The sequence below is a fragment of the Aotus nancymaae genome, unplaced genomic scaffold (assembly GCF_030222135.1).
Source record: "Aotus nancymaae isolate 86718 unplaced genomic scaffold, 86718_ANA_hifiasm-v0.15.2.pri h1tg000003l, whole genome shotgun sequence".
NCBI classification, from domain to species: Eukaryota; Metazoa; Chordata; class Mammalia; order Primates; family Aotidae; genus Aotus; species Aotus nancymaae.
The window spans coordinates 75,270,643-75,298,202 of NW_026988414.1; the positions used below are offsets into that span (position 1 = coordinate 75,270,643).

Consider the following 27,560-nt stretch of genomic DNA (forward strand, 5'->3'; position numbering starts at 1 on the left):
TTTGGCACCAAGGATTACTTTTGAAAGGAAATAAACAATACTTCTTTGTTCAGAAGGGTATTTTAAAGTAGAATATAACTTTTATGACCAAGGTAAGGGTGGTACCGTATTCATTTGTGAATAATTTGGCATATATTTATTATTAGTCTTGGGTCTGATTTCTAAAGTATTTATCTGTGTTTAGATGTTATGTTATGTTATTGGTTTTTTGGAGATGGCATTTTCACTCTTGTTGCCCAGGCCGGAGTGCAATGGCGTGATCTCGGCTTACTGCAACCTGTGGGTTCAAGGGATTCTCCTGCATCAGCCTCCTAGGTAGCTGGGATTACAGGGGCCTACCACCATGCCCAACTAATTTTTTGTATTTTTTTTTTTTTTTTTTTTGAGACGCAGTTTCGCTCGTTACCCAGGCTGGAGTGCAATGGCGCGATCTCGGCTCACCGCAACCTCCGCCTCCTGGGTTCAGGCAATTCTCCTGCCTCAGCCTCCTGAGTAGCTGGGATTACAGGCACGCGCCACCATGCCCAGCTAATTTTTTTGTATTAGTAGAGACGGAGTTTCACCATGTTGACCAGGATGGTCTCGATCTCTTGACCTCGTGATCCACCCGCCTCGGCCTCCCAAAGTGCTGGGATTACAGGCTTGAGCCACCGCGCCCGGCCAATTTTTTGTATTTTTAATAGAGATGGTGTTTCACCATCTTGGCCAGGCTGGTCTTGAACTCCTGTACTCAGGTGATACACCCACCTCGGCCTCCCAAAGTGCTGGGATTACAGACATGAGCCACTGTGCCTGGCCCAAAGTATATCTATGTTTAAAAACACTTATAAGTGAAAAATATTTTTGAGGTATTTGAGCATGACTGATACTACAAAGTCAGATTAAGCTATAGAAAAATAATGTATTTATAGTACAAATGATCATTTTTGTAGCTGGTTGACATTTTCTGATTGTCGTTTTCTGAGAGTATTGGTAAAGTTGTCTTTATAGTAAGGTGAGACTGGTATATCTTTATGGCAAAGTGAGAATGGTATGAGACTGGTAAAGCAAATATGTTTTAAAGTTCTTTAAATGCGATTAAATGACAGCTTTGGCTGATGTACCAATACATACACACACAGTCACATTTGCTCTCAGTTTCTTCTTCCTGAGGAATGGAGTGATTAAATTTTAGTGGTCTATGCTTTTACAGTCCTTTCTTCCATAAAATTTTAATTTCCATTTAGATGCATAAGTGATCAGTACCAAAAAATTGCCTTTGCCAAGTGTGTAGAGTGTATTGTCACAATAATATAATTTAGTGTTATTTAAAGGACACAATTAGCAGCAGTGGTAATCACGAATGGTGCAGTAGGCACAGATGATTTATATGTCTTAGTTAAGCTGCTTTGAAGATGATCTTCTGTCAGATCCAGACAATTTAAAATTTGTCTTTGGAAGTTCAGTGTCAGTGGAAATGTTACATTTGGTAACAGAAGGCAGATAACCCATCATATGATTGAAAACTGGTTTTAAATCATGCAGAGTTGCCTTTATATATTTAGCTTTGTATTAGCTGCTTAAGAAATGTTGGTAAAATTTTAAACATTTATTTTTTCAAACGTTTTCTTCTTTTTCTTTCCTTGTTTTTGACTATTTTTTTAAGACTAGTTTTAGGTTCACAACAAAATTAAGAGGAAGATAGAAATTTTTCATATATTCCCTACCCCCGTACATGCATAGCCTCCTCCATTATCAATATCATACACCTGAGTGGTATATTTGTTATACAGTTGATGAGCCTATGTTGACAAATCATTATCACTTCAAGTTCGTAGTTTACATTTGTGTTTGCTCTTGGTCTTATACATTCTATGATTTTAGACCAATGTATGACGAAATGCATTTGTTATTATAATAATATACAGAGTAGTTTCATTGCCCTAAAAATCCTCTGTGCCTGTTAATTCATCCCCAGTCCCCTACCACTAACCCCAGCAACCACTGATCTTTTCATTCTTTTCATAGTTTTGCCTTTTTTAGAACGTTGTATAGTTGGAATCATACAGTATGTAACCTTTACTTTTATTTATTTATTACTTATTTTTAGAGATGAGGTCTCACTGTGTTGCCCAAGCTGGCTTCAAATTCCTGGGTTCAAGAAATTCTCCCACCTTACCCTCCTGAGTAGCTAGGACTACAGTCATGCATCACCATGCCTGACTAATTTTTAAACAATTTTTAGTAGAGATGAAGTCTCACTGTGTTGCCCAGGCTGGTCTTCAACTCCTGGGCTCAGGCAGTTCTGCTACCTCAGCCTCCCAAAGTGCTGTGATTACAGGCGATAGCCACTGTGCCCAGCCCCACTGTAGTGTTTTGTTTTGTTTTGTTTTGTTTTGTTTTGTTTTGTTTTGAGAGAGGGTCTCACTCTGTCACACAGGCTGGAGTGTGGTAGCTTAATCAGAGCTCACTGCAGCCTCAACCTCCCAGGCTCAAGTGATTCTTCTACCTCAGCCTCTCTAGTAGCTGGGACTACAGGCATGCACCACTATGCCTGGCTAATTTTTTGTATTTTTTGTAGAGTTGGGGTTTTATCATGTTGCCCAGGCTTGTCTCAAACTCCTGTGCTCAAGTGATCTCTCCACCCTGACCTCCCAGAGTGCTGGGATTACAGGCGTGAGCCACTTTACCTGGCCCCCGCTGTGTTTTAAAATACTTTGCTAGAGCATTCTTTTTAGCTGTGAACAATATTTCATTTTCTGGATGTACCACACTTTGTTTATTCATTCACCTACTGAAGAACATCTTGGTGGCCTCCAAGTTTTGTCAATTATGAATAAAGCTACTATACACATCTGTGTGCAGCTTTTTGTGTGGATGTAAGTTTTTAAATGCCTTTGGGTATTTACTAGGAGTGCAGTTGCTGGATCACATGGTAAGAGAAGGTTTAGTTTTGTAAGAAACTGCCAGACTGTCTTCCAAAGTAGCTGTACCACTATGCATTCCCACTAGCAATAAATGAGGGTTCCTGTTGCTCTGCATCCTCATCAGCATTTACTGTTGTCAGTTTTCTGGATTTTGGTAATTCTAATAGGAGTGTAATAATATCTCATTGTTTGTGCATTTTCCTGATGACATACGATGTGGAGCATATTTTCATATGTTTATTTTCCGTTTGTATATCTTCTTTGGTGAAGTGTCTGTTAAGGACTTTGGCTCATTATTTAATCAGATTCTTTTTCTTATTGTTGAGTTTTAAGAGTTCTTTGTATGTTTTAGATAGCAGTGTATCTTATATATCTTTTTTTTTTTTTTTTTGAGACGGAGTTTTGCTCTTGTTACCCAGGCTGGAGTGCAATGGCGCGATCTCGGCTCACCGCAAACTCTGCCTCCCGGGTTCAGGCAGTTCTCCTGCCTCAGCCTCCTGAGTAGCTGGGATTACAGGCACGCGCCACCATGCCCAGCTAATTTTTTTTTTTTTGTATTAGTAGAGACGGGGTTTCACCATGTTGACCAGGATGGTCTCGATCTCTTGACCTTGTGATCCACCCGCGTCGGCCTCCCAAAGTGCTGGGATTACAGGCTTGAGCCACCGCGCCTGGCCATCTTATATATCTTTTACAAAAGTTTCTTACAGTCTCTGGCTTGTCTTCTTATTCTCTTGATATTGTCTTTTGCAGAGCAGAAGTTTTGATTTTAATCAAGTCCAGCTTATCAATTTTTTCTTTCATGGATTGTGCCTTTAGTGTTGTATTTAACAGTTCATTGTTGCACCCAAGATCATTTAGGTTTTTTGCCTGTGGGTTATACTTTAGGAGTTGTATAGTTTAGTATTTTACATTTTGGTCTAGGATCCATTTTGAATTAATTTTTGTGAAGGTTGTAAGGTCTGTGTCTAGATTCATTTTTTTTTTTACGTGTGATGTACCATTTATTCTAGCATCATGTGTTGAAAAACAATCTTTATTCCCTTATATTGTCTTTGTACATTTGTCAAAGATCATTTGTTGAAAAACCAATCTTTTGTTCTTGTTATTGTCCTTGTACTTGAGTCACAGATCAGTTGATTATATTTATGTGAGTCTAGTTCTGAATTCTTTGTTCTGTTCCATTGACCTATTGGTCTTTTACCTTAGTACCACCCTGTCTTGATTACTATAGGTTTTTAGTAAAGCTTCACATTGGGTAGTGTTAGTCTACCAACTTTGTTCTTCAAAATTGTCTAGGCTCTACTGAGTCTTTTGCTTCTCCATATAAAATTTAGAATCAGGTTAACTTGCTGGGATTTTGATTGAGATTGCATTGAATCTATAAATCAGGTTGGAAAGAAGTGACTGACAAGTTGACAATATTGAGTCTTCCTATCCATGAACATGGAATATCTTTCCATTTATGTAGTTCTTTAATTTTTTTGATCAGTTTTGTTGTTTTCCTAATATAGATGTTATACATATTTTGTTAGATTTATACCTAAGTATTTCATATTTTGGGGTGTTAATGTAAATGATATTCTGTTTATTTACATATATATTTGTTATATATATTTGAGGTTTATAACTTTTTTTAACTTTTAAATTTTTTAAAATTATACTTTATGTTCTGGGGTACATGTGCAGATCTTGAAGGATTGTTGCATAGGTACACACAGGCCATGGTTGGTTTGCTGTCTCCATCCCCCTGTCACCTACATCAAGCATTTCTCCCAGTGTTATCCCTACCCTACCTCCCTAAGCCCCTGCTGTCCCTCTCCTAGCCCCCCACCCCCAACAGACCCCAGTGTGTGATGTTCCCCTCTCTGCCCATGTGTTTTCATTGTTCAACACCTGCCTATGAGTAAGAAAATGCCGTGTTTGGTTTTCTGTTCTTGTGTCAGTTTGCTGAGAATGATGGTTTCCAGAGTCATCCATGTCCTTACAAATGACACAAGCGCATCATTTTTTATGGCTGCATAGTATTCCATGGTGTATATGTGTCACAGTTTCTTTGTCCAGTCTATCATTGATGGGCATTTGGGTTGGTTTCAGGTCATTGCTATTGTAAACAGTGCTGCAATGAACATACGTGTGTGTGTGTCTTTATAATACAACGATTTATAATCCTTTGGGTATATACCCAGTAATGGGATTGCTGAGTCAAATGGAATTTCTATTTCTTGATCCTTGAGGAATCGCCACACTATCTTCCACAATGGTTGAACTAGTTTACACTCCCACCAACAGTGTAAAAGTGTTCCTATTTCTCCATATTCTCTCCAGCATCTGTTGTCTCCAGATTTTTTAATGATCGCCATTCTAACTGGTGTGAGATGGTATCTCAATGTGATTTTTATTTGCATTTCTCTAAAGACCAGTGATGATGAGAATTTTTTCATTTATTTGTTGACCTCATAAATGTCTTCTTTTGAAAAGTGTCTGTTCATATCCTTTGCCCACTTTTGAATGGGTTTGTTTGTTTTTTCCCCTTGTAAATCTGCTTCAGTTCTTTTTATATTCTGGATATTAGCCCCTCAGATGGGTAGATTGCAAAAATTTTTTCCCATTCTGTTGGTTGCCGGTTCACTCTAATGATTGTTTCTTTTGCTGTGCAGAAACTCTTAAGCTTGATTAGATCCCATTTGTCTATTTTGACTTTCGTTGACATTGCTTTTGGTGTTTTAGTCATGAAGTCCTTGCCTATGCCTACGTCCTAAATGGTATTGCCTAGGTTTACTCCTAGGGTTTTTATGGTGTTAGGTCTTATGTTTAAATCTTTAATCCATATGGAGTTAATTTTTGTATAAGATGTAAGGAATGGGTCCAGTTTCAGCTTTCTGCACATTGCTAGCCAGTTTTCCCAACACTATTTATTAAACAGGGAATCCTTTCCTCATTGCTTGCATTTGTCAGGTTTGTTAAAGATCAGATAGTTGTAGGTGTGTGGCATTACTTCCGAGGCCTCTGTTCTGTTCCGTTGGTCTATGTCTCTATTTTGGTACCAGTACCATGCTGTTTTGATTACTGTAGACTTGTAGTATAGTTTGATGTCAGGTAGCATGATGCCCCCAGTCTTGTTCCTTTTGCTTAGGATTGTGTTGGCTATGCGGGCTCTCTTTTGTTTCTATATGAAGTTTAGTGGTTTTTTCCGGTTCTGTGAAGATGGTTGATGGTAGCTTGATAGGGATAGTGATTAATCTGTAAATTACTTTGGGCAGTATTCATGATACTGATCCTTTCTAACTATCAGCATGGGATGTTTTCACGATATTGGCCATTTTGATGACATTGATCCCTTCTAACCATGAGTATGGAATGTTTTTCCATCTGTTGGTGTCCTCTCTTTTTTACTTGAGCACTGGTTTGTAGTTCTCCTTGAAGGGGTCTTTTACATCCTTTGTTAGTTGTATTCCTAGGTATTTTATTCTCTTTGTAGCAATTGTGAATGGGAGTTCACTCATGATTTGGCTCTCTGTTTGTCTGTTATTGGTGTATAGGAATGCTTGTGCTTTCTGCACATTTTGTATTTTGTATCCTGAGACATTGCTGAAGTTGGTTATCATTTTAAGGAGATTTTGGGCTGAGATGATGGGGTCTTCTAAATATATGATCATGTCGTCTGCAAATAGAGACAATTTGGCTTCCTCTTTTCCTAATTGTATACGCTTTATTTCTTTTTCTTGCCTTATTGCTCTGGCTAGAACTTCCAATACTATATTGAATAGGAGTGGTGAGAGAGGGCATCCTTGTCTAGTGCCAGTTTTCAAAGGGAATGTTTTGAGTGTTTGCCTGATCAGTATGATATTGGCTGTGGGTTTGTCATAGATAGCTTTTATCATTTACAGATACCTTCCATCAATACCTAGTTTATTTAGGATTTTTAGCATAAAGGGCTGTTGAATTTTGTTGAAGGCCTTCTCTGCATCTATTGAGATGATCATGTTGTTTTTGTCTTTGGTTCTGTTTATGTGATGGATTATGTTTATAGATTTATATATGTTGAACCAGCCTTGCATCCCCAGGATGAAGCCTAGTTGATCGTGATGGGTAAGCTTTTTGATGAGCTGTTGTATTCGGTTTGCCAGTATTTTATTGAAGATTTTTGCATCAATGTTCATCATGGACATTGGCCTGAAGTTTTCTTTTTTAGTTGTCTCTGCCAGGTTTTGGTATCAGGATGATGATGGTCTCATAAAATAAGTTAGGGAGGATTCCCTCTTTTTGTATTGTTTGGAATAGTTTCAGAAGGAATGGAACTAGCTCCTCTTTGTACATTTGGTATAATTCAGCTGTGAACCCATCTGGACCTGGACTTTTTTGGTTGGTAGGCTATTAGTTGCTGTCTCTACTTCAGACCTTGTTGTTGGTCTATTCAGGGTTTCAACTTCTTCCTGGTTTAGTCTTGGGAGGGTGTAAGTGTCCAGGAATTTATCCATTTCTTCCCTCATTTAGTCTTGGGAGGGTGCAACTGTCCAGGAATTTATCCATTTCTTCCAGATTTACTGAGTTATGTGCATAGAACTGTTTGAAGTAATCTCCAATGGTAGTTTGTATTTCTGTGGAATTGGTAGTATAACCCCTTAATTGTTTTTTATTGCATCTATTCGATTCTTCTCTTTTTTTTTTTTTTTTTTTTTAAATAGTCTGGCTAGCAGTCTGTTTATTTTGTTGATCTTTTCAAAAACCAGCTCCTGGATTTATTGATTTTTGAAGAGTTTTTTGTGTCTCTGTCTCCTTCACTTCTGCTCTGATCTTAGTTATTTCTTGTCTTCTGCTAGCTTTTGAATTTTTTTGATCTTGCTCCTCTAGCTCTTTCAATTTTGACAATAGGGTGTCAATTTTAAATCTTTCCTTGCTTCCCATGTGGGCATTTATTGCTATGAATTTCCCTCTAGACACTGCTTTAAATGTTTCCCAGAGATTCTGGTACGTTGTGTCTTCATTCTCATTGGTTTTAAAGAACATCTTCATTTCTGCCTTCATTTCATTGTTTATCCAGTCATCATCCAGGAGCAAGTTGTTCAGTTTCCATGTAGTTGTATGGTTTTGAGTTAATTTCTTAATTCTGAGTTCTAATTTGATTGCACTGTGGTCTGAGAGAGAGTTTTTTTATTATTTCCATTCTTTTGCATTTGCTGAGGAGTGATTTACTTCCAATTATGTGGTCAATTTTGGAGTAGGTGTGATGTGGTGCTGAGAAGAATGGATATTCTATGGATTTGGGGTGTAGATTTCTGTAAATGTGTATTAGGTCCACTTGGTCAGATCTGCGTACAAGTCCTGGATATCTTTGTTGATTTTCTGTCTCATTGATCTGTCTAACATTGACAGTGGAGTGTTAAAATCTCCCACTATTATTGTGTGGGAGTCTAAGTCTCTTTGTGGGTTGTTAAGAACTTGCTTTATGTATCTGGGTGCTCCTGTATTGGGTGCATATATTTTTAGGATAGTTAGCTCTTCTTGTTACATTAATCCTTTTACCATTATGTAATGCCCTTCTTTTTCTCTTTTGATCTTTGTTGGTTTAACGTCCATTTTATCAGAGACTAGGACTGCAACCCCTGCTTTTTTTTAGCTCTCCACTTGCTTGGTAAATCTTCTTCCATCCCTTTGTTTTGAGTCTATGTGTGTCTTTTCACGTGAGATGGATCTGCTGAATACAGCACACTGATGTATTCAGTTTGCCAGCCTGTTTCTTTTGATTGAGACATTTAGGCTGTTTACATTTAACATTAATATTGTTATGTGTGAATTTGTTCCTGCCATTTTGTTACTGGCTGGTTGTTTTGCCCATTAGTTGATGCAGTTTCTTCATTGCATCATAGGTCTTTACAATTTGGTACATTTTTGCAGTGAGTGGTACTGGTTGTTCCTTTCCATGTTTAGTACTTCCTTTTGGAGCTCTTGTAAGGCAGGGCTGAAGGCAGCAAAATCTCTCTGCATTTGCTTGTCCATATTATTTCTCCTTCACTTATGAAGCTTAGTTTGGCTGGATATAAAATTCTGGGTTGAAAGTTCTTTTCTTTAAGGATGTTGACTATTACCCCCGCTCTCTTCTGGCTTGTAGGGATTCTGTCGAGAGATCAGCTGTGATGGGCTTCCCTTTGTGGGTGACCCAACCTTTCTCTCTGGCTGCCCTTAGTATTTTTTTCCTTCATTTCAACCCTGGTGAATCTGATGATCATATGCCTTGGGGTTGCTCTTCTTGAGGAGTATCTTTGTGGTGTTCTCTGTATTTCCTGTATTTAAATGTTGGCCTGCCTTGCTAGGTTGGGGAAGTTCTCATGGATAATATCCTGAAGAGTGTTTTCTGGCTTGGATTCATTCTCCTCGTCACATTCCAAGTACACTGATTAAATGTAGATTTGGTCTTTTCACATAATCCCATATTTCTTGGAGGCTCTGTTCATTTCTTTTCACTCTCTTTTTCTCTAATCTTGCCTTCTCATTTTATTTCATTGAGTTGATCTTCAGTCTCTGATATCCTTTCTTCTGCTTGGTCAATTCAGCTATTGAAACTTGTGTAAGCCTCACGAAGTTCTTGTGCTGTGTTTTTCAGCTCCATCAAGTCATTTTATGTTCTTCTCTAAGATGGTTATTCTAATTAGCATTTCGTTTAACTTTTTTTCAAGATTTTTAGTTTCTTTGCATTGGGTTAAAACGTGTTCCCTTAGCTCAGAGAAGTTTATTACCCACCTTCTGAAGCCTGATTCTGTTATTTCATCAAACTAATTCTCCATCCTATTTTGTTCCCTTGCTGGTGAGGCGTTGTGATCCCTTGGAGGAGGAGAGGCACTCTGGTCTTTGATGATTTCATGCTTTTTGTGGTGGTTTCTTCCCATATTCATGGATTTATCTACCTTTGATCTTTGAAATTGGTGATTTTGAATGTGATCTCTGAGTGGACATCCTGTTTGTTGATGTTGAAGCTATTTCTTTTTGGTTTTTAGTTTTCCTTCTAAGAGTCAGGTCTCTTTGCCATAGGACTGCTGGAGGTCCACTCCAGGCCTTTCTTTCCTGGGAATCCCCGGTGGGGGCTGCAGAGCAGCGAGTATTGCTGTCTGATCTTTCCTCTGGTAGCTTTGCACCAGAAGCGCACCCACCAGGTTCAGCCAGAGCTCTCCTGTGTGAGGCATTTTTTTTGGTTATACAGGGGTCAGGGAGCTGCTGAAGAAGGCAGTCTCTTGTCTGCCTGCAGAGGCGCTGCTGGGCTGTCTTGGACTCAGCCCCGGGTCTGTGTAGGCTTCCTCTGTCTTTTGTTTACACAGGTGAGATTAGACTCACCTTTGCAATGGCGGACACCCTTCACCCCACCGAGCTCAGTCGTCCCAGGTCAAGCTCAATCTGGTGTGCTGGCTGCGAAACTCTCAAGTGAGAGGGCTTCAGTTTGCTGGTCTTTGTGGGAATGGGACCTGCTAAGCTGTGTCACCTGTCTTCCTGCTTTCAGCTCTCCCTCTTTCTTGGGTGTGGGTAGATCCATCCCCTAGGCGTTCAGTCAAAAATTCCGTCCAGATCTGTGTGGACAACTTGTGGCGTGGGGCTGGCAGGAGCTGGTCGGTCAGATCTGTGTTGGTAACTTGCGGCGCTTTTCACCCTGGCTGCGTTCTCCTGGACTGTGGGTTGCAAAGGCCATGGGAGAAGCGCAGTATCTGAACCAGAGTTCTGAGGATGTAAAGTCCCCGATCCTCTGGCCAGTTACACTTCCCAAGTAGGGCAACGCCACAACCTGCCTTGGTTTGCCCTCCTTGGGCTACACCCACTATCCAACCAGTCCCATTGAAATCAACCTGGTACCTTGGTTGGAAATGCAGAGATGACTTGCCTTCTGCATGTCTCTCACTGGGAACTGCGCTCTGGAGCTGTTCATATTCAGCCATCTTGGCAGGAGTGCCCCATAAAGTGTTTTGACATACAAGTATGTAGTAAAATGATTACTGCAGCCAAGCAAATGAACATATCTATCACCTCACAGTCGTCTTTTTTTTGTGTGTGTGTTAAGAGTACCAAAACTACTCTTTTGGTGAATTATTGTATACGAACTTTGTAGACCTGTTCATCCTACATAATTAAAAGTTTGTATCCTTTAATCTACATCTCCCAATTTCCTTCTTCCCTGTGACCTTGTTAACCAACCACTGATCTTCCTCTCTTTCTATGTATTTGACTTTGTTTATATTATGTACATATAAATAAGATCATACACTATTTTTCTTTCTAGGTCTGGCTTATTTCACTTAGCATGATGTCCTTGAGGCTTATTCATGTTGTTGCAAATGTCAGGATCTCCTTTTTAAATGTGGAATAATATTTTATTGTGTGGTCATGTGCTGCATAACAATGTTTCAGTCAACAGCAGACCACATACAATGGTGGTTTCATAAGATTTTAATGGACCTGAAAGATTCTTGTTACCTAGTGATATGATAGCTGTCATAATGTTGTAGCACAATATATTACTCAGTGTTTGTGATGATGCTGATGGAAACAAGGCTTTCGTGATACCATTCATATGAAAGTATAGCACATACAGTTATGTACAGTACCCAGTACTTGATGATTATAGTAAATTATGTTACTGGCATATGTATTTTATACTATTTATTGTTTTTTAGAATTTATTCCTTCTATTTACAAAAAGAAAGTTAACTATAAAACAGCCTGTGGCAGGTCCTTAGGTGGTATTCCAGGATAAAGCATTGTTATCAGGAGATGATAGCTCCATACATGTTATTTTCTTGCAGTGGGACAGTATGTGAAGGTGGAAGATCATGATCCTGTGTAGGCCTAGGCTAATGTGTGTGTTCATATCTTTATTTTTAACAAAAAAGGTTAAAAAGGAAAAAAAGTTAGATAGAAAAAAAGCTTATAAAATGAGGTTATAAAGATATTTTTGTACAATTGTACAATGTGTTTGTGTTTTAAGCTAAGTCAGGGTTTAAAAAAGACTAAAAGGTTTATAAAGTAAAAAGATTGTAATAAGCTAAGTTTAATTTATTAGGAAGACAAAATATTTGAGTGAATTTTGTGTAGTCTAAATGTACAGTTTATGAAGTCTACAGCAGCATACAGTAATGTCTTAGGCCTTCACTCACCACTGTCTCCCTTACTCCCTTCCTCTCCGTCCCTTACCCCGAGCAACATTTAGTCCTGTAAACTCCATTCATGGGAAGGGCTACAGGTGTATCATTTAAAAAATATTTTATAACATATTTTTACTATACATTTTCTGTGTTTGGATGTACAAATACTTCGTATTGTGTTACTCTTGCCTGTAGTATTCAGTATAGTAACATGCTGTACAGCAGTGGTCTCCAACCTTTTTGGCACCAGGGACCGGTTTTGTGGAAGACAATGTTTCAACAGATTGGGATCGGGGTAGTTTCAGGATGAAACTGTTCCACCTCAGATCATCAGGCATTAGATTCTCATAAGGAGCATTCAACCTAGATCCTTCACATGTGCAGTTCACAACAGAGTTTGTGCTCCTATGGGAATCTGATGCTGCTCCTGATCTGACAGGAGGTGGAGCTCAGGTGGTAATGCTCACTGGCCCACTGCTCACCTCCTGTTGTGTGGGTCAGGTTTCTGCTATACAGGTTTGTAGCCTAGGAGCAATAGGCCATACATACAGCTTAGGTGTATAGTAGGCTATACCATCTAGGTTTTTGTAAATATACTCTGATGTTCCCACAATGATGAAATTGACTAGCAATGCATTTCTCAGTATATCTCTGTTGTTAAGTGATACTTGACTGTATGTATGTGTGTGTATATATACACCACAATGTCTTTATTTTTTTATTTTTATTTTTATTTTACTTAGGAGAATACTATATCTGGCATTTCTCCCCATGTTATCCCTCCCCACCCTCCCTACCCCCCACTGTCTCTCCCCTATGCCCCCCAACTGCCCCCAGTGTGTGATGCTCCTCTCCTTATTGTTCAACACCCACTTATGAGTGAGAACATGCGTACACCATAATTTCTTTACCCATTTATCCATTGATGGACACCTAAGGATGTTTCCATATCTTGGCTATTGTGAATAATGCTGCAAATAAACAAAGAAGTACAGATGTCTCTATGAGGTGCTGGTTTCATTTTCTTTGGATATATACTCAGAAGAGGGATTTTTTTGGGTCATATGTTAGTCATATTTTTAATTTTTTAAGAAACTTTCATACTGTTTTCCATAATAGTTGTACCAATTTACATTTCCACAAATAGCATACAAGGGTTTTCTCCACACCCTGGCCAACAGTTGTTATCTTTTATCTATTGGATAATAGTGGTTCTAACAGATGTGAGGTGGTATCTTATTATAGTTTTAATTTGCATTTTCATGATGATTAGTGATGTTAAGCACGTTTTCTTATGCTTATTGGCCGTTTTTATGTTTTTTTTTTGTTTTTTTTTTTTAAAAAGCCTCTTCAGGGTCTTTGCCCATTCTTAAATCAGTTATTTGTTTTCTTGTTATTGAGTTGTGTGAGTTCCTTATGTAATTTGGATATTAACTGCTTACCATATACAGGGTTTGCAAATATTTTTCTCAGTCTGTAGTCTGCTTTTTCATTCTGTTGAATGTTTTCTTTTTATTTTTAGGAACGTTTTTATTTTGATGTAGTCTCACCTGGATATTTTTCTTTTAGTTGCATGAGTTTTTGGTGCGATATCTAAAAAATTATTGCTTGAGATCACTATTAAGGAACTTTTGCTTTTGTTTTCTTCTAGAAGTTTTATAGTTTCAGGTCTCATGTTTACGTCTTTAATCCATTTTGAGTTTGTTTTTGTATATGGTTTCAGATAAGGGTCCAGTTTCCTTCTTTTACATGTGGTTATTCAGTTTTCCCAACATTATCGAAGAGTTTAGCCTTTTCTCATTGTGTTTTCTTGGTGGCGTTGTTGAAAATTAGTTGACCATATATGCTTGGGTTTTTTCTGGGCTTTCTGTTGTGTTTCATTGTTCTGTTGATCCTCATGTCTGTCTGTATGCCTGTTATTACAGTTTAGATTACTATTGCTTTGTAATGTAATTTACAGTCAGGAAGTGTGATGCCTCCAATTTAATTTTTCTTTCTCCAGATTGCTTTGGCTATTTAAAGGTTTTTGTAGTTCCATCCAAATTTAGAATTTTTTTTTCTATTTCTGTGAAAAATTCTAGCGATTGCATTGAGCATGTCACTTTGGATAGTATGAATGTTTTGACAGTATTAATTTTTACAACCCAAAAACATGGAATAGCTTTCTATTTATTTGCATCTTCTTCAGTTTCTTTAATCAGTGTTTTATAGTTTTCAGCATATAGATCTTTCACTTTCTTTGTTATATTTATTCCTAAGTATTCTTTTGATGCTATCATAAATAGGATTTTGAAAATTTCGTTTTAACACAGATTGTTATTGATGTGAAGAATGCAACGGGTTTTTGAATGCTGATTTTTGTATCCTGCTACTTTTCAAGGATGTGGAACAAGGAGAGCTCATATGCACTGCTGATGGGAAAGGCAACCACTTTTGGAAAACAATTTGGCGTTCATGCTAAAGTGGAACATATGCTTACTCTGTGACTTAGCAGTTTCACTCATGGGCTTATACTTACCAGTAATTTACATAAATGTGCAGAAGACCTACACATGAATAACAGCATATAATCTGTAGTTTCCAAAAATTGGAAATCACTCCAATGTTTATCAACAGCAGATTAGATAGATATTCAAATAAATAAATACAAATATCATTCAATAAACATACACAGTAGATTGGATAAATATGCAACAGAATACAGTTCAGCAAGGACTTCGGACAATGATAAATGAATTGTAGGTATACTTTTCAGTATTGGTGAACCTAGTAAACAGAGGTACAAATAAGCAGACAAATAATAGATGCTGTAAGAGTTCATTTCTGTGCATTTCAAAAACAGGTAAAAATAAATGATTAGACATCAAGGCAATGGTTAACTTGGTGGAGGGATGGAAATAGTGATTGGGAGTGGACACCAGGGAAATTTTAGATTGGCATTGTTATATTTTTTGTCATGGATGATGGTTACATGGGTCTTTGCTTTGCAGTAACTTGTCTGTAGATTTATGTTTGTGTACTTTGTGGTGTTTACAAGGGTCTTTTCTTTATGATAATTTATTTGTACATTTATGTTTATACTTTTCTGTATATTAAAATTCATAATAAAAAGGTTGAAAGGATGGCTGTTGGGGGAGGTTTTGAGAAGAAACATCAATATCATTTCTTGGTATTTAGACTTTTAACTGATTATATTTTTTATTATCTTACCAAGCAGAATGAAAAAGCAAAAACTATATCAGTAAGTTATGCAGCTTTTACATTGAAGAGTATAATGTAAAAACAATTAATTCTTAAGTTGTTCACTCTGTTTTTTTTCTTCAAAGTTGTTAGTCTCAGAAGGGAATTTAATGTTTTTTTGTTTGTTTTAGGAGGTGCTAATGATGCTGGATAACTATGTAAGAGATTTCAAAGCATTGATTGACTGGATTCAGCTTCAGGAAAAGCTAGAGAAGACAGATGCTCAAAGCAGGTAATGAGTTCTCTGGTCTCAATATTTCTATCATACAGCAGTTTTCAATAGCAGTCATTAAAAATGACAATGGACTTAACCTCATATTGACTTGAAACTTGTAAAAATCTAAAAATCAGGTGCTGCATTTTTTATTTAATTAAGTAACAAATATTCGGTATTTATCAGTGGATATTAATTGGTTATTACTTTATTCAGTACAGAAATTTAATTGTTGAATGTGACACATTTACTTTCATGGAATTTTGAGCCTAAGCGTGATTGAAAATAGAACTAAGTATAAAAAACTATTATGGCTCTTCAGAGAAGGACAAATCTCTCTTGGAGGGTAGATCAGGGAAGATTTCCGGAGGATGCAGAAGAAGTGTTTCAAGGATGGGATGGATTTTACCAACTGATTGGCCATTTCGGTGAAGGGAGTAAATTCAAACAGCTATGTAAGTGTAGGACATGTGCGAAGTCAAAGTAATGTAGGGAAAGATATAGTATTTCTTTTTAATGTATTAGGCAATGAGGAAAATTGATGATTTTTGATTAGGGGAATAATATGAGATGAAAGCTTCTTTAGAAAGATTCATTTGGAATCAGCACACAATATCTGAATGCTGTGTGCCAAGCTCTAGGACTGTTGTGGTGAAGAGGACAGATGCAGTCCTTCCCTCATAAAGTATATAGTGCATGTTGTGGTCTGAATGTGCCTTCCCAAAATTCATATGTTGAAATTTAATCACCAATGTGATAGTATTAAGAGGTGGGGCCTTTAGGAGGTAGTTAAATTGAGAAGGTGGAGCCCTCATGAATAGGAGTAGTGACATACAAAAGAAGTGGGAGCTGTTACCCCTTCCACCTTGTGAGGACACAGCTAAAAGATAATCTTTGTAAGGAACAGGGCCTGTTTCAGACGTCGAATCTGCTGGCATTTGATCTTGTACTTCCCAGCATCCAGAACTATAGAAATACATTTCTTATTGTTGTTGACAAATTACCAGTTGTAAGGTATGTTGTTGTAGCAGCCTGAATGGACCAAATGCATTTCTAACAGGAAAGGTTGATGTTAAATAAGTATGAATGTGCCAAGTGTCATCAAGAAGAAATACAGTTTACTCTGGGAGTATAAGAAAAAGCACCTTTGACCAGTTTGCTAAGTCCAGGAAGGCTTCCCTGAGGAGGTGACATTTAAGTTGAGACACAATTGTTAAGTAGGAGTTAGACAAAGAGAAAAGAGTAATTTGAGATAATGCTAACAGTATGTGTGATGTCTTTGAAGTGGAAAGGAGCACAGTGTAATCAAGGAATTTGGAATTTAGTAGGGCGGGAGTGAAAAGAACAATGGAAAAGTAGCATGAGATGAGCCTAGAGAGCTAGTCTAGGACCATGTTGTGTAGAACTCTGTAGAAATGATAAGGGATTTAGATTTGACTTTGAGCCAATAAAGCATTTTAAAGTAAGAAAGTGACATATCAGATTTATGTTTTTAAAAGATCATTTTGGCTGCCATGTGGGAAGGTTGAGATACGGCAATGTAGTTTAGAGATGATGACTACTCAGATTAAGGAAGTAACGGTAGGGAGAATGAGCTATTCCAGAGATAGATTATCTAATGGACTCAGGATTATTTTGGTTATGTACAAAGGCAAAAGAGCAGTTTAGTTTAGACATGTAAGTAATTCCTAAACTCTGGCAAACTTGCTAAGTCACTTGGAGCTACAAGGCTGCTCCTCCACCCTGACCAGAGCCAACAGGCCTCTCCTGCCTCTTTGCCTTGGATTTAATCTTGGTTCAATCTTACTGGGTGGAACTATCCAGTAGAGAAGACATCTTTTGTCTCATACTGATGTGTCAGCCCTATGGGCAGGCAGAACCAGTAGGGTAAAGGAATTCCAGGAGAAAAATCCAGAAGGGCTGGATTCCTGGGAAACCAAATCCAAGGAAACTAAGATAGGTTGATCCTTTTAACAGTTTTGTTTTTCACAGTAGAATTTTTGATATATTTTTTAGTGCCTACTTCATTCACAGTCCCTAGGTGGGTGAGCATAAAAGTCTTTGTTTGTACTAAGTAATTTTACCCTTACCCCTTGGTAATAGGTGATTGGATCTGTGGTTTTATTCTTTCACTGGGTTGAACCAAGCTCAGAGATCATCATGCTGATTTGGGACTTGTGGCTATATCTCCCTTGTGACAATAAGCAGAGTAAAGCAGGTTGGAAAAGAAATGGAATAGATTTACAGAGAGAAACAGAACTTATGTGGCCTCTGAGAGCCTATACTGTGTCTAATCCTCGTGAGCCCTGATTCTAGTCACCCCCAACTTTTCGATGTCTTTGTACAGTTTATATCCTTATAAACTGTACAAAAAATTTTATTGTAAGGATATAAACTGACCTTGTACAGTTTATATCCTTACAATAAATTTTTATTTTCTTTTCATTTTTTTATTTAACTTGAGTTTCTATTTGTTGTATCCAAAAAAGGTCTATAATGTAATCACCAATGCATTAAAAAATAGATTCTTTTTTTGTGCCTGCAAAATTCAATCACCTATTGGCTGTGTTGAGGATTGTATTGAGAAACATATAGAAGCCAAACCCAAGCTTAACAGAATGATTACCATTCCTCTCTTGGCACTATGGTTCAGAAATATACCTGAGGCATAGCCCCTCCCCCCCTTTTTTTTGGAGACAGAGTCTCACTCTGTAACCCAGGCTGGAGTGCAGTGGTGCCATCTTGGCTCACTACAATCTCCACCTCCCACTTTTAAGCAATTCTCCTGCCTCAGCCTCCTGAGTAGCTGGGATTACAGGTGCCTGCCACCATGCCCAGCTGATTTTTGCATTTTTAGTAGAGACAGGTTTTCACCATGTTGGCCAGGCTGGTCTCAAACTCCTGACCTGGAGTGATCTGCCCACCTTGGCCACCCAAAGTGCTGGGATTACAGGAATGAGCCACCATGCCCGGCCGAGGCATCCCTTTTACTTTTGCCAGTTATCAGCATTTCTCTTCTTTGTCTCATGAGACAGCTCCTAGATATGGAAAGCAGTCTTAAATGCTTTATAGATGGCGTTATCCATCTGGCATTCTTCAAATCATGCATCAAAATTTATTTTGGCTAGCCTTGAGATTTAAATGTAAAAACTGAAGTTGTATGTGTTTAACGAAGAAAATATAGATAAATACTGATATATTTGTTTTACATCTGAGGACTTTGTAAGACAAAGGCAGACACCACAAAGAAAAATTTTGAATACCCTTGATTGAATGGGAAGAAAACAAATGTTTCCAAATAAAAAGGAAAAATTAAAGGCAAAATAGTTGTATCACCAATGCAAATGGATTTTTAGTAGTAGTAAGCTATTTCAAATTAATCAGAAAATGGCGCAAATCCCAGTGGAAGAAATGAGGTAAAGATACCAACATGTACATCCCAAATGAAGAAATTCAGATGGTTGGTTAAAAAGTTTATTTTCATTAGTAATTATAATAAACATATAATTTACAAAACAAAGACAATTGAATACCATTCTGCCAATGAAATTTTTAAAAGCAGATACTAACAGATGGCAAGATTGAAGGGAAATGGAGAGTAAGACACAGGGATACCCATGGGATTTATGGGGATTGGAGTGAGGGCATGTTACACATCCTGTCAACTGATTGGTTGTGGGGCCAGTGAAGGAGGAGGAGTAGACATTAAGTTACATTTCTTTGCTTTCCCAGCAAAGATCAGTGAAATCTTTATATTCCTGCTCTCATGAGTGATTAAGAGGTAGAGGAAGGACACTTTATATTTTCCTACTCATCATTTAACCTTTAGCATATTCTTTCTCTTGATACCTGTTTCACAAACTTCTCCAGGGTATCAGAGACAGTAGATTGAAGTAGTATCATTGCATTTTTAATATTTTTTAAGCTGGGTGTATGGAAGCTTATAAATAATAAGTAGTGTATCTCATATCCCTGCAACCCCAGAACCTTTTTGAGGTAATTGGAGTAGTGTTGCTATGCTGCAGTCATTAGAAAACCCTGAATCATTTATCAATTATGATTTCTCACTGGTAGTATGGTAACTTTCTGGTAATCAATGCTCTAGGGAAAATTTTGCACGTCTTGTGATTTTTTTTTTCGGTTGAAAAGTAGGATTATTTTTTCACCCACTGGAAGCCAAGAGAAAAGATTATTTGTTTCTCCCTTTTCCCTGTTAATTTAATCTGGTTTGTATATTGAATTGGCAGACCAACATCATTGGCATGGGAAGTAAAGAAGATGTCTCCAGGACGTCATGTGATTCCAAGTCCATCAACAGATAGAGTAAATGTAACGTCAAATGCTCGACGAAGCTTAAATTTTGGGTGAGACAAACTAAGATGAAACTACTAGGAGTTGCATTACAGTGAATTTTTTTTTAGATGTTATAGTATTATGAATCTGATATTCTACTATAAAAATGTCCATGCATAATATTATGCAGAATTCTGTATACAGGTTCCAGCACTTAGGAGGGGAACACTGTGTGTTGGTTAGCAATCCCAGGGGAGGACTCTAAACATTTCATCAAATCAATTTCTGCTAAGGTTCCTAGATTTGGTGGAAGGTTTTGCATAAACCCAGTTGCCAGAGGAGGAGTTTGGTGAGTCATATACTGACTTGCACAAGTCAGGTAAAGCAATGTTGTTACTCACAGGTAGCCAGCAAGAATCAACAGAAGCCTAGCATCCATGGCTAGATTGTCCCTCAGGACTCAGGAAAGCTAACCAAGGGAATGGAGTTTCATTTATGTGAGTTCCACTTACTACCACAGCCAAAAGACCCCAGAAACACCCTGCTCTGGGTTTTAAACACTGATGTCACTCAGATTACGGAGTGCAAGCATTGGAGGACATTCTCTTTTATGGGGATAAGGACAAAGCCTGGGCCGTTGCAAGTAGTTCCTTCTTATTTCAAGATGTTGCATTCTTGGTATATTTTGCCTGAAAATTGCAAGCCAGAGGGGGAAGAGCTGCATTTACCAAGTCTTCCTGCATTGTGGATATGTTTGAAATTGTCTAAATAAAAAGACCGGTAATCCTAGCACTTTGGGAAGCCAAGGTGGGCGGATCACTTGAGGTCAGGAGTTCGAGACCAGCCTGTTCAATGTGGTGAAACCCCATCTCTACTAAAAATACAAAAATTAGCTGGGTGTTGTGGCACACGCTTGTAATCCCAGCTACTTGATGGGGGCATAGGTTGCAGTGAGCCAAGATCACACCACTGCACTCCAGCTTGGGCAACAGAATGAGACTCTGTCTCAAAAAAAAAAAAAAAGTTAAAATCCAGGAGATTAAAGTTTAGCTTTTAGGATATGTAATATATTCAAACATAAATAGTAATTCAGAGATTAAAATTCACATATTTCATTCCAAATATTTTATAACACGAATTAGCAATTTCCTTTGCAACAGATCTAAATATTAATATATATCATACGTTGTGTTATTGTCATACAAATTACGTGATTTATACATTACAAGCTCATCACAGTTTTAAAATTACTGTTTTACACAGCTGTATCTCTTTAATCAGATAGGAGAAGAAAAGAGTTACAAACAAAAACTACATTTATGTAGTCTACCTGTATAGTTTCCTTTTCTAGTCCTTTACTGGAGTCTTCTTTTCTTCGTATGGATTCAGATTACTATCTTTTGTCCTTTCATTTCAGCCTGGACTCCCTTTAGTGTTTCTTATTGGGCAGGTCTGTTAGTAACAGATTTTCTCAGTGTCTTCATTTATCTCTCAGTTTTTGAAGGGTAGTTTTGCAGCATGTAGACTTCTTGGTTAACAGTCCTTTCTTTCAGCATTTTGTTTCCTGACTGCCTTCTGAATGCTATGGTTTCTTATGAGGAATCAGCTGTTATTGAGGATCCTTGACTGTGATCCATCACTTATCTCTTGATTCTTTCAAGATTGTCTGTCTTTGGCTTTTGTTCCTCTAACTATGATATCACTATGTGTGGATCTCTGAGATTATCATACTTGGAGTTTGTTCAGTCTCTTGGATATGTATTTAATGTTTTTAATCAAATTTGGGAAGGTTTTGCCCATTATTCCTTCAGATGTTTTTTCTGCCCCTTTTACTCTTCTCTCCACTGAAAATTCCACTATGCACATGTTCGTACTCTTGATGCGATGCTGTCCCATAGGTCTTTAAGGATCTGTTCATTTTTGTTTTTCTTTTCTTTTTTTCTTTCTTTTCTTTCTTTCTTTTTTTTTTTTTTTTTGGGGACAGAGTTTCGCTTAATTACCCAGGCTGGAGTAGAGTGACGCAATCTCGGCTCACTGCAATGTCTGCCTCCTGGGTTCAAGCTATTCTTGTGCCTCAGCCTCCTGAGTAGCTTGATTTATAGGCGTGTGCCACCATGCCTAGCTAATTTTTGTATTTTTAGTAGGGACAGGGTTTCACCATGTTGTCCAGGCTGGTCTTGAACTCATGAGCTCAAGTGATCTGCTTGCCTCGGCCTCCCAAAGTGCTGCAATTACAGGTGTGAGCCAACACACCCAGCCCTCTGTTCATTTTTCTTCATTCTTTTTTCTTTCTGTTCCATAGACTAAATAATTTTTTTTCTTTTTTTCGAGATGGAGTCTCACTCTGTCGCCCAGGGTGGAGGGCAGTGGCGCGATCTTGGCTCACTGCAACCTCCACCTCCCAGGTTCAAGTGATTCCTGAGTAGCTGGGACTACAGGTGACCACTACGATGCCCAACTATTTGTTTGTATTTTTAATAGAGACAGGGTTTCACCATGTTAGCCAGGCTGATCTCGAACTACCGACCTCATGATCCTCCTGACTTGGCCTCCCAAGTTGCTGGGATTACTTAATTTACCTTTTACATTTCATGAAACATTATTCTGCCAGTTCAATTCTGCCATTGAGTCCCTCTGGTGAATTTTTTATTTCATTTATTACACTTTTCAACTCTGGAATGTCTCTGTGGTTACTTTTTACATTTACTCTCTCCTTATTGATATTTTGTATTTGGTGAAATTTTATTTCTTTCCTTTAGTTGTTTAAACATGGTTTCCTTTTGTTCTTTGATGTTTGTTGTTTTATTTTTTCTTCTTCTTTTTCTGAGAAAGAATTACTCTGTCGTCCAGGCTGGAGTGCAGTGGTGAGATATTGGCTCACTGCAACCTCCACCTTCCAGGTTCAAGTGATTCTCATGCATCAGCCTCCCAAGTAGCTGCCTGAGCCACCACGCCTAGCTAATTTTTGTATTTTTAGTAGAGACAGGGTTTCACTGTGTTGGCTAGGCTGATTTCAAATTCCTGGCCTCAGGTGATCCACCCTCCTTGGCCTCCCAGTGTGCTGGGATTACAGGTACAAGCCGCTGAACCTGGCCACTTGGATGTTCTTTAAATGTAATTAATAGCTGATTTTAAGTCTTTGTCTAGAAAGTCCAATGTCTGGGCTTCCTGTCACTGTTCTTCTTGTGAATGGGCCATACGTTCCTGTTTATTTGCACGTCTTCTGACTTTTGTTGTTGTTGTTGAAAAGTAGGTGTTTTAAATAATAAAATGTGACAGCTTTGCAGATCAGATAGCTACCCTCCAGGATTGTAACTGTTGTTGTTATTGTTAGTTTAGTGCTACACTTAACTCATTCTGTGATGTCTGTATACATTGTTGTATGGCTGCATGCAAGATGGCTGTATGTTGATGTATGTTGTATGTGGCTGTACAACAAAGTATATCTTGTTAACATCAACTAATGATTTGACAGGTTTCCTTACATACCTTGAGCCAATAAATCTCTTAGTTCTCACCTAGGCCTGTGTGTCTGTTGGGGCATACTTTGAATGCTGTGGCAGATTATAAATGCCTTTGCTTGTCAGTTCCTCCTTTCTTAAAGCCTCAAGACAAGTCATAGGTGAGACATTAGGGTCCTCTCAAACTGTTGCTAGATATGCACACAACCTGCATATGTGTATGGCCTTCTTGATTTTTAGGAATTTGCCAGAAGTTTTCAAATTCCCCCATGGATAGCTTATTCTCAAGCTTTTCCTTTTAAGTTTTTTGGTTAGCCGTTTGTTTGCCTCAAATGGTATTTCAGCCTCTGGTAGTTGTGCTATTTCTGATGAACATTGATGTGAAAATCCTCAATAAAATACTGGCAAACCAAATCTAGCAGCATATCAGAAAGCTTATCTACCACGATCAAGTCAGCTTCATTCCTGGGTTGCAAGACTGGTTCAACAAATGCAAATCAGTACACATAATCCATCACATAAACAGAACCAATGACAAAAACCACATGATTATCTCTTCAATAGATGCAGAAATAGCCTTCGATATAAAATTCAACATTCCTTTGTGCTGAAAACTTCCAATAAACTACGTATTGATGTAATGTATCTCAAAATCACAGGAGCTATTTATGACACACCCATAGCCAATATCATACTGAATGGGCAAAAACTGGAAGCATTTCCTTTGAAAACAGGCACAAGACAAGGATGCCCTCTCTCACCACTCCTATTCATCATAGTATTGGAAGTTCTGACCAGGGCAATCAGGCAAGAGAAAGAAATAAAGGATATTCAGATAGAAAGAGAGGAAGTCAAATTGTCTCTGCATGCAGATGACATGATTGTCTATTTAGAAAACCCCATTGACTCAGCCCCAAATCTCCTTAAGCTGATAAGCAATTTCAGGAAAGGCTCAGTATACAAAATCAACATGCAAAAGTCAGGCATTTCTGTACAACAATAACAAACAGAGAGCCAAATCATGAGTGAACTCCCATTCACAATTGCTACAAAGAGAATTAAATACCTAGGAATACAGCTTACAAGGGATGTGAAGTACCTCTTCAAGGAGAACTACAAACCACTGCTCAAGGAAATAAGAGAAGACACAAACAAATGGAGAAGCATTCCATGCTCATGGATAGGAAGAATCAATATTGTGAAAATGGCCATACTGCCCAAAGTAATTTATAGTCAATGCTATCCCCATCAAGCTACCATTGACTTTATTCACACAATTAGAAAAAGCTACTTTAAATTTCATACGGAACCAAAAAAGAGCCCATATAGCCAAGACTGTCCTAAGCAAAAAAAGCTGGAGGCATCGTGCTACCTGACTTCAAACTATACTACAAGGCTATGGTAACCAAAACAGCATGGTACTGGTACCAAAACAGATATATAAACCAATGGAACAGAACAGAGGCCTCAGAAAGAATGCCTCGCATCTACAACCATCTGCTCTTTGACAAACCTGACAAAAACAAGCAATGGGGAAAGGATTTCCCATTTAATAAATGGTGTTGGGAAAACTGGCTAGACATATGTAGAAAACTGGACCCCTTCCTTACACCTTATACAAAAATTAACTCAAGATGGATTAAAAACTTAAACATAAGACCTAAAGCCATAAAAACCCTAGAAGAAAACCTAGTTAATACCATTCAGGACATAGGCATGGGCAAAGACTTCATGACTAAAACACCAAAAGCAATGGCAACAAAAGCCAAAATTGACAAATGGGATCTAATTAAACTAAAGAGCTTCTGCACAGTGAAAGAAGCTATAATCAGAGTGAACAAGCAATCTACAGAATGGGAGAAAATTTTTGCAATCTGTCCAACTGACAAAGGGCTAATATCCAGAATCTACAAGGAACTTAAATTTACAAGAGAAAAACAACCCCATCAAAATGTGGGTGAAGGATATGAACAGACACTTCTCAAAAGAAGACATTTATGTGGCCAACAAAGATATGAAAAAAGGCTCTTCATTACTGGTCATTAGGGAAATGCAAATGAAAACCACAATGAGATACCATCTCACATCAGTTAGAATGGGGATCATTATTAAGTCAGGAAACAACAGATACTGGAGAGGATGTGGAGAAATAGGAATGCTTTTACACTGTTGGTGAGAGTATGAATTAATTCAACTACTGTGGAAGACAGTGTGGAGATTCCTCAAGGATCTAGAACCAGAAATACCATTTGACCCAGCAATCCCATTACTGGGTTTATACCCAAAGGATTATTAATCATTCTATTATAAAGACACATGCACACATATGTTTATTGCAGCACTATTCACAATAGCAAAGACTTGTAACCAACCCAAGTGTACATCAATAATAGACTGGATAAAGAAAATGTGGCATATATACACCATGGAATACTATGCAGCCATAAAGAAGGATGAATTAATGTACTTTACAGGGACATGGATGAAGCTGGAAACCATCATTCTCAGCAAACTAACACAGGAACAGAAAACCAAACACCACATGTTCTCATTCATAAGTGGGAGTTGAACAATGAGAACACATGGACACCGGGAGGGGAGTATCACACACTGGGGCCCGTTGCGGGGGCTGGGTCTAGGGGAAGGTTAGCATTAGGAGAAATACCTAATGTAGATGAACAGGTTGCTAGGTACAGCAAATCGCCATGGCACATGAATACCTATATATACAAACCTGCATGTTCTGCACATGTATCCCAGAACTTAAAGTATAATAAATAAAAAATTGTCACATTTGTTTTTCACAAACAAAAAAATTGCTTTTAAGGCTAAGTTGTTTTGGATTCTATTTATTTAGAGTGAGTGTTGACATCTGATGTGTAATGGAAGGATTGGTAAGTAGTCTGCTTGGTCAGTTTTCTTTTCTCTGTTAAAACCTGACTTTTCTTGATTGCTTTTTATCTTCCAACTTCATGTCACAGTTAATTGCTTTCACCTCTTGTTACTGCTCAACCTTGGATGCAGTTTTATTGTTACATTTGCAATGTCTTATGCTTTTTCTTTTAATGTCTATTTTTTTTTGCATTTATACTAGGACCTTATTTGAGGCAAGATTATTGTCATATCTCTTTATTCTCAGTACCTAGCACTGTACGGCACTTAGTAAAAGTTGATGAAGTGTTTCATAGAATCAAACTTTTGCTTTCAAGTTCCTTTATGGAGTTATTTGATAGTATTGCCTTTAAAGGTTGATGGGCTTTGGGACCATTTAATAATTGAACCATAGTGGAGTGGGGAAAAGATACATATGCAAATGAAAACAAATATTTGTATGTCCATGCACCATTTTAAGGAAACTTGCCCTCTAATGCATTTCACTGGTATGTGGTTCAGAATGTTATATAGTGTATGGTTTAACACTCAACGTTGTTAATTCATGTGTGGTGAAAGTTCTGATATTGATCTCCACGTAACTGTGTCATTTTAATTCAGTCTTCATTATCATTGTAGAACATGCTGTTTCTTTCAGTTTGAGGAGCGTTTTGCCTCATAGGCTACGTTTTGTATATTTACTCACTTCTGCTCTTGCTGGTTGAGTGATATATTTACTTCAAATGTGGTGTTACCAAACTTGGCTTATGTGAATTGTTTTCATTATTTTAACTCATAATTTAAATACTAAGTAAACTATTAAAATATGAGTGTAAAAAGAGTCATTGTTTTCGTGAAAACTGTGATAAATTTTTGTGAAGCTTTGATAAAGGGAACTGTTGCTGTTAAATGAGTAGTAGATAGACAACTATAAAAGTTTGGGGAAAATATTAAGGTTAAGGAGAATTGTGCATTAAGTTATATAATAGACATCACTGAATTTTAGTCCACTGTAAAGGAACCAAATTTAGATATTGTCAGTGAAGCATCGTGCTTGTGGCTCGTATAAGAAATGTACACAAAGAAAAAGCCTGTTTAATAGTGTCTGTATCAAGATTGACAAATTAATGCATACTTATATCTTTTTCTTTCTTTCTTTCTTTCTTTTTTTAATTGAGATGGAGTTACCCAGGCTGGAGTGCAGTGGTGTGATCTTGGATCACTACAACCTCTGCCTCCTGGGTTCAAGCAGTTCTCATGCCTCAGCCTCTTGAGTAGCTGGGATTACAGGTGCACACCACCATGCCCAGCTAATTTTTATATTTTTAGTAGAGATGGGGTTTCACCATGTTGGTCAGGTTGGTATCGAACTCTTGGCCTCAAGTGATCTTCCCGCCTTCGCCTCCCAGGGTGCTGGGATCACAGGCATGAGCCACTGCGCCTGGCCCAT

The 27,560-nt window shown here is 37.9% G+C and overlaps 1 protein-coding gene across 8 annotated transcripts in view; it reads left to right on the forward strand.

Moving 5' to 3' along the window:
• Positions 1-27,560, forward strand: part of SCAPER (S-phase cyclin A associated protein in the ER) — a 522,830-nt gene that overhangs the window by 88,702 nt on the left and 406,568 nt on the right. For all 8 annotated transcript variants that reach the window (XM_012457694.2, XM_064382920.1, XM_064382918.1 and 5 more), the window contains 2 exons: positions 15,403-15,503; positions 19,733-19,849. In XM_012457694.2, the coding sequence (XP_012313117.2) occupies positions 15,403-15,503; positions 19,733-19,849 (218 nt within the window). The remainder of the gene's footprint in view (positions 1-15,402; positions 15,504-19,732; positions 19,850-27,560) is intronic.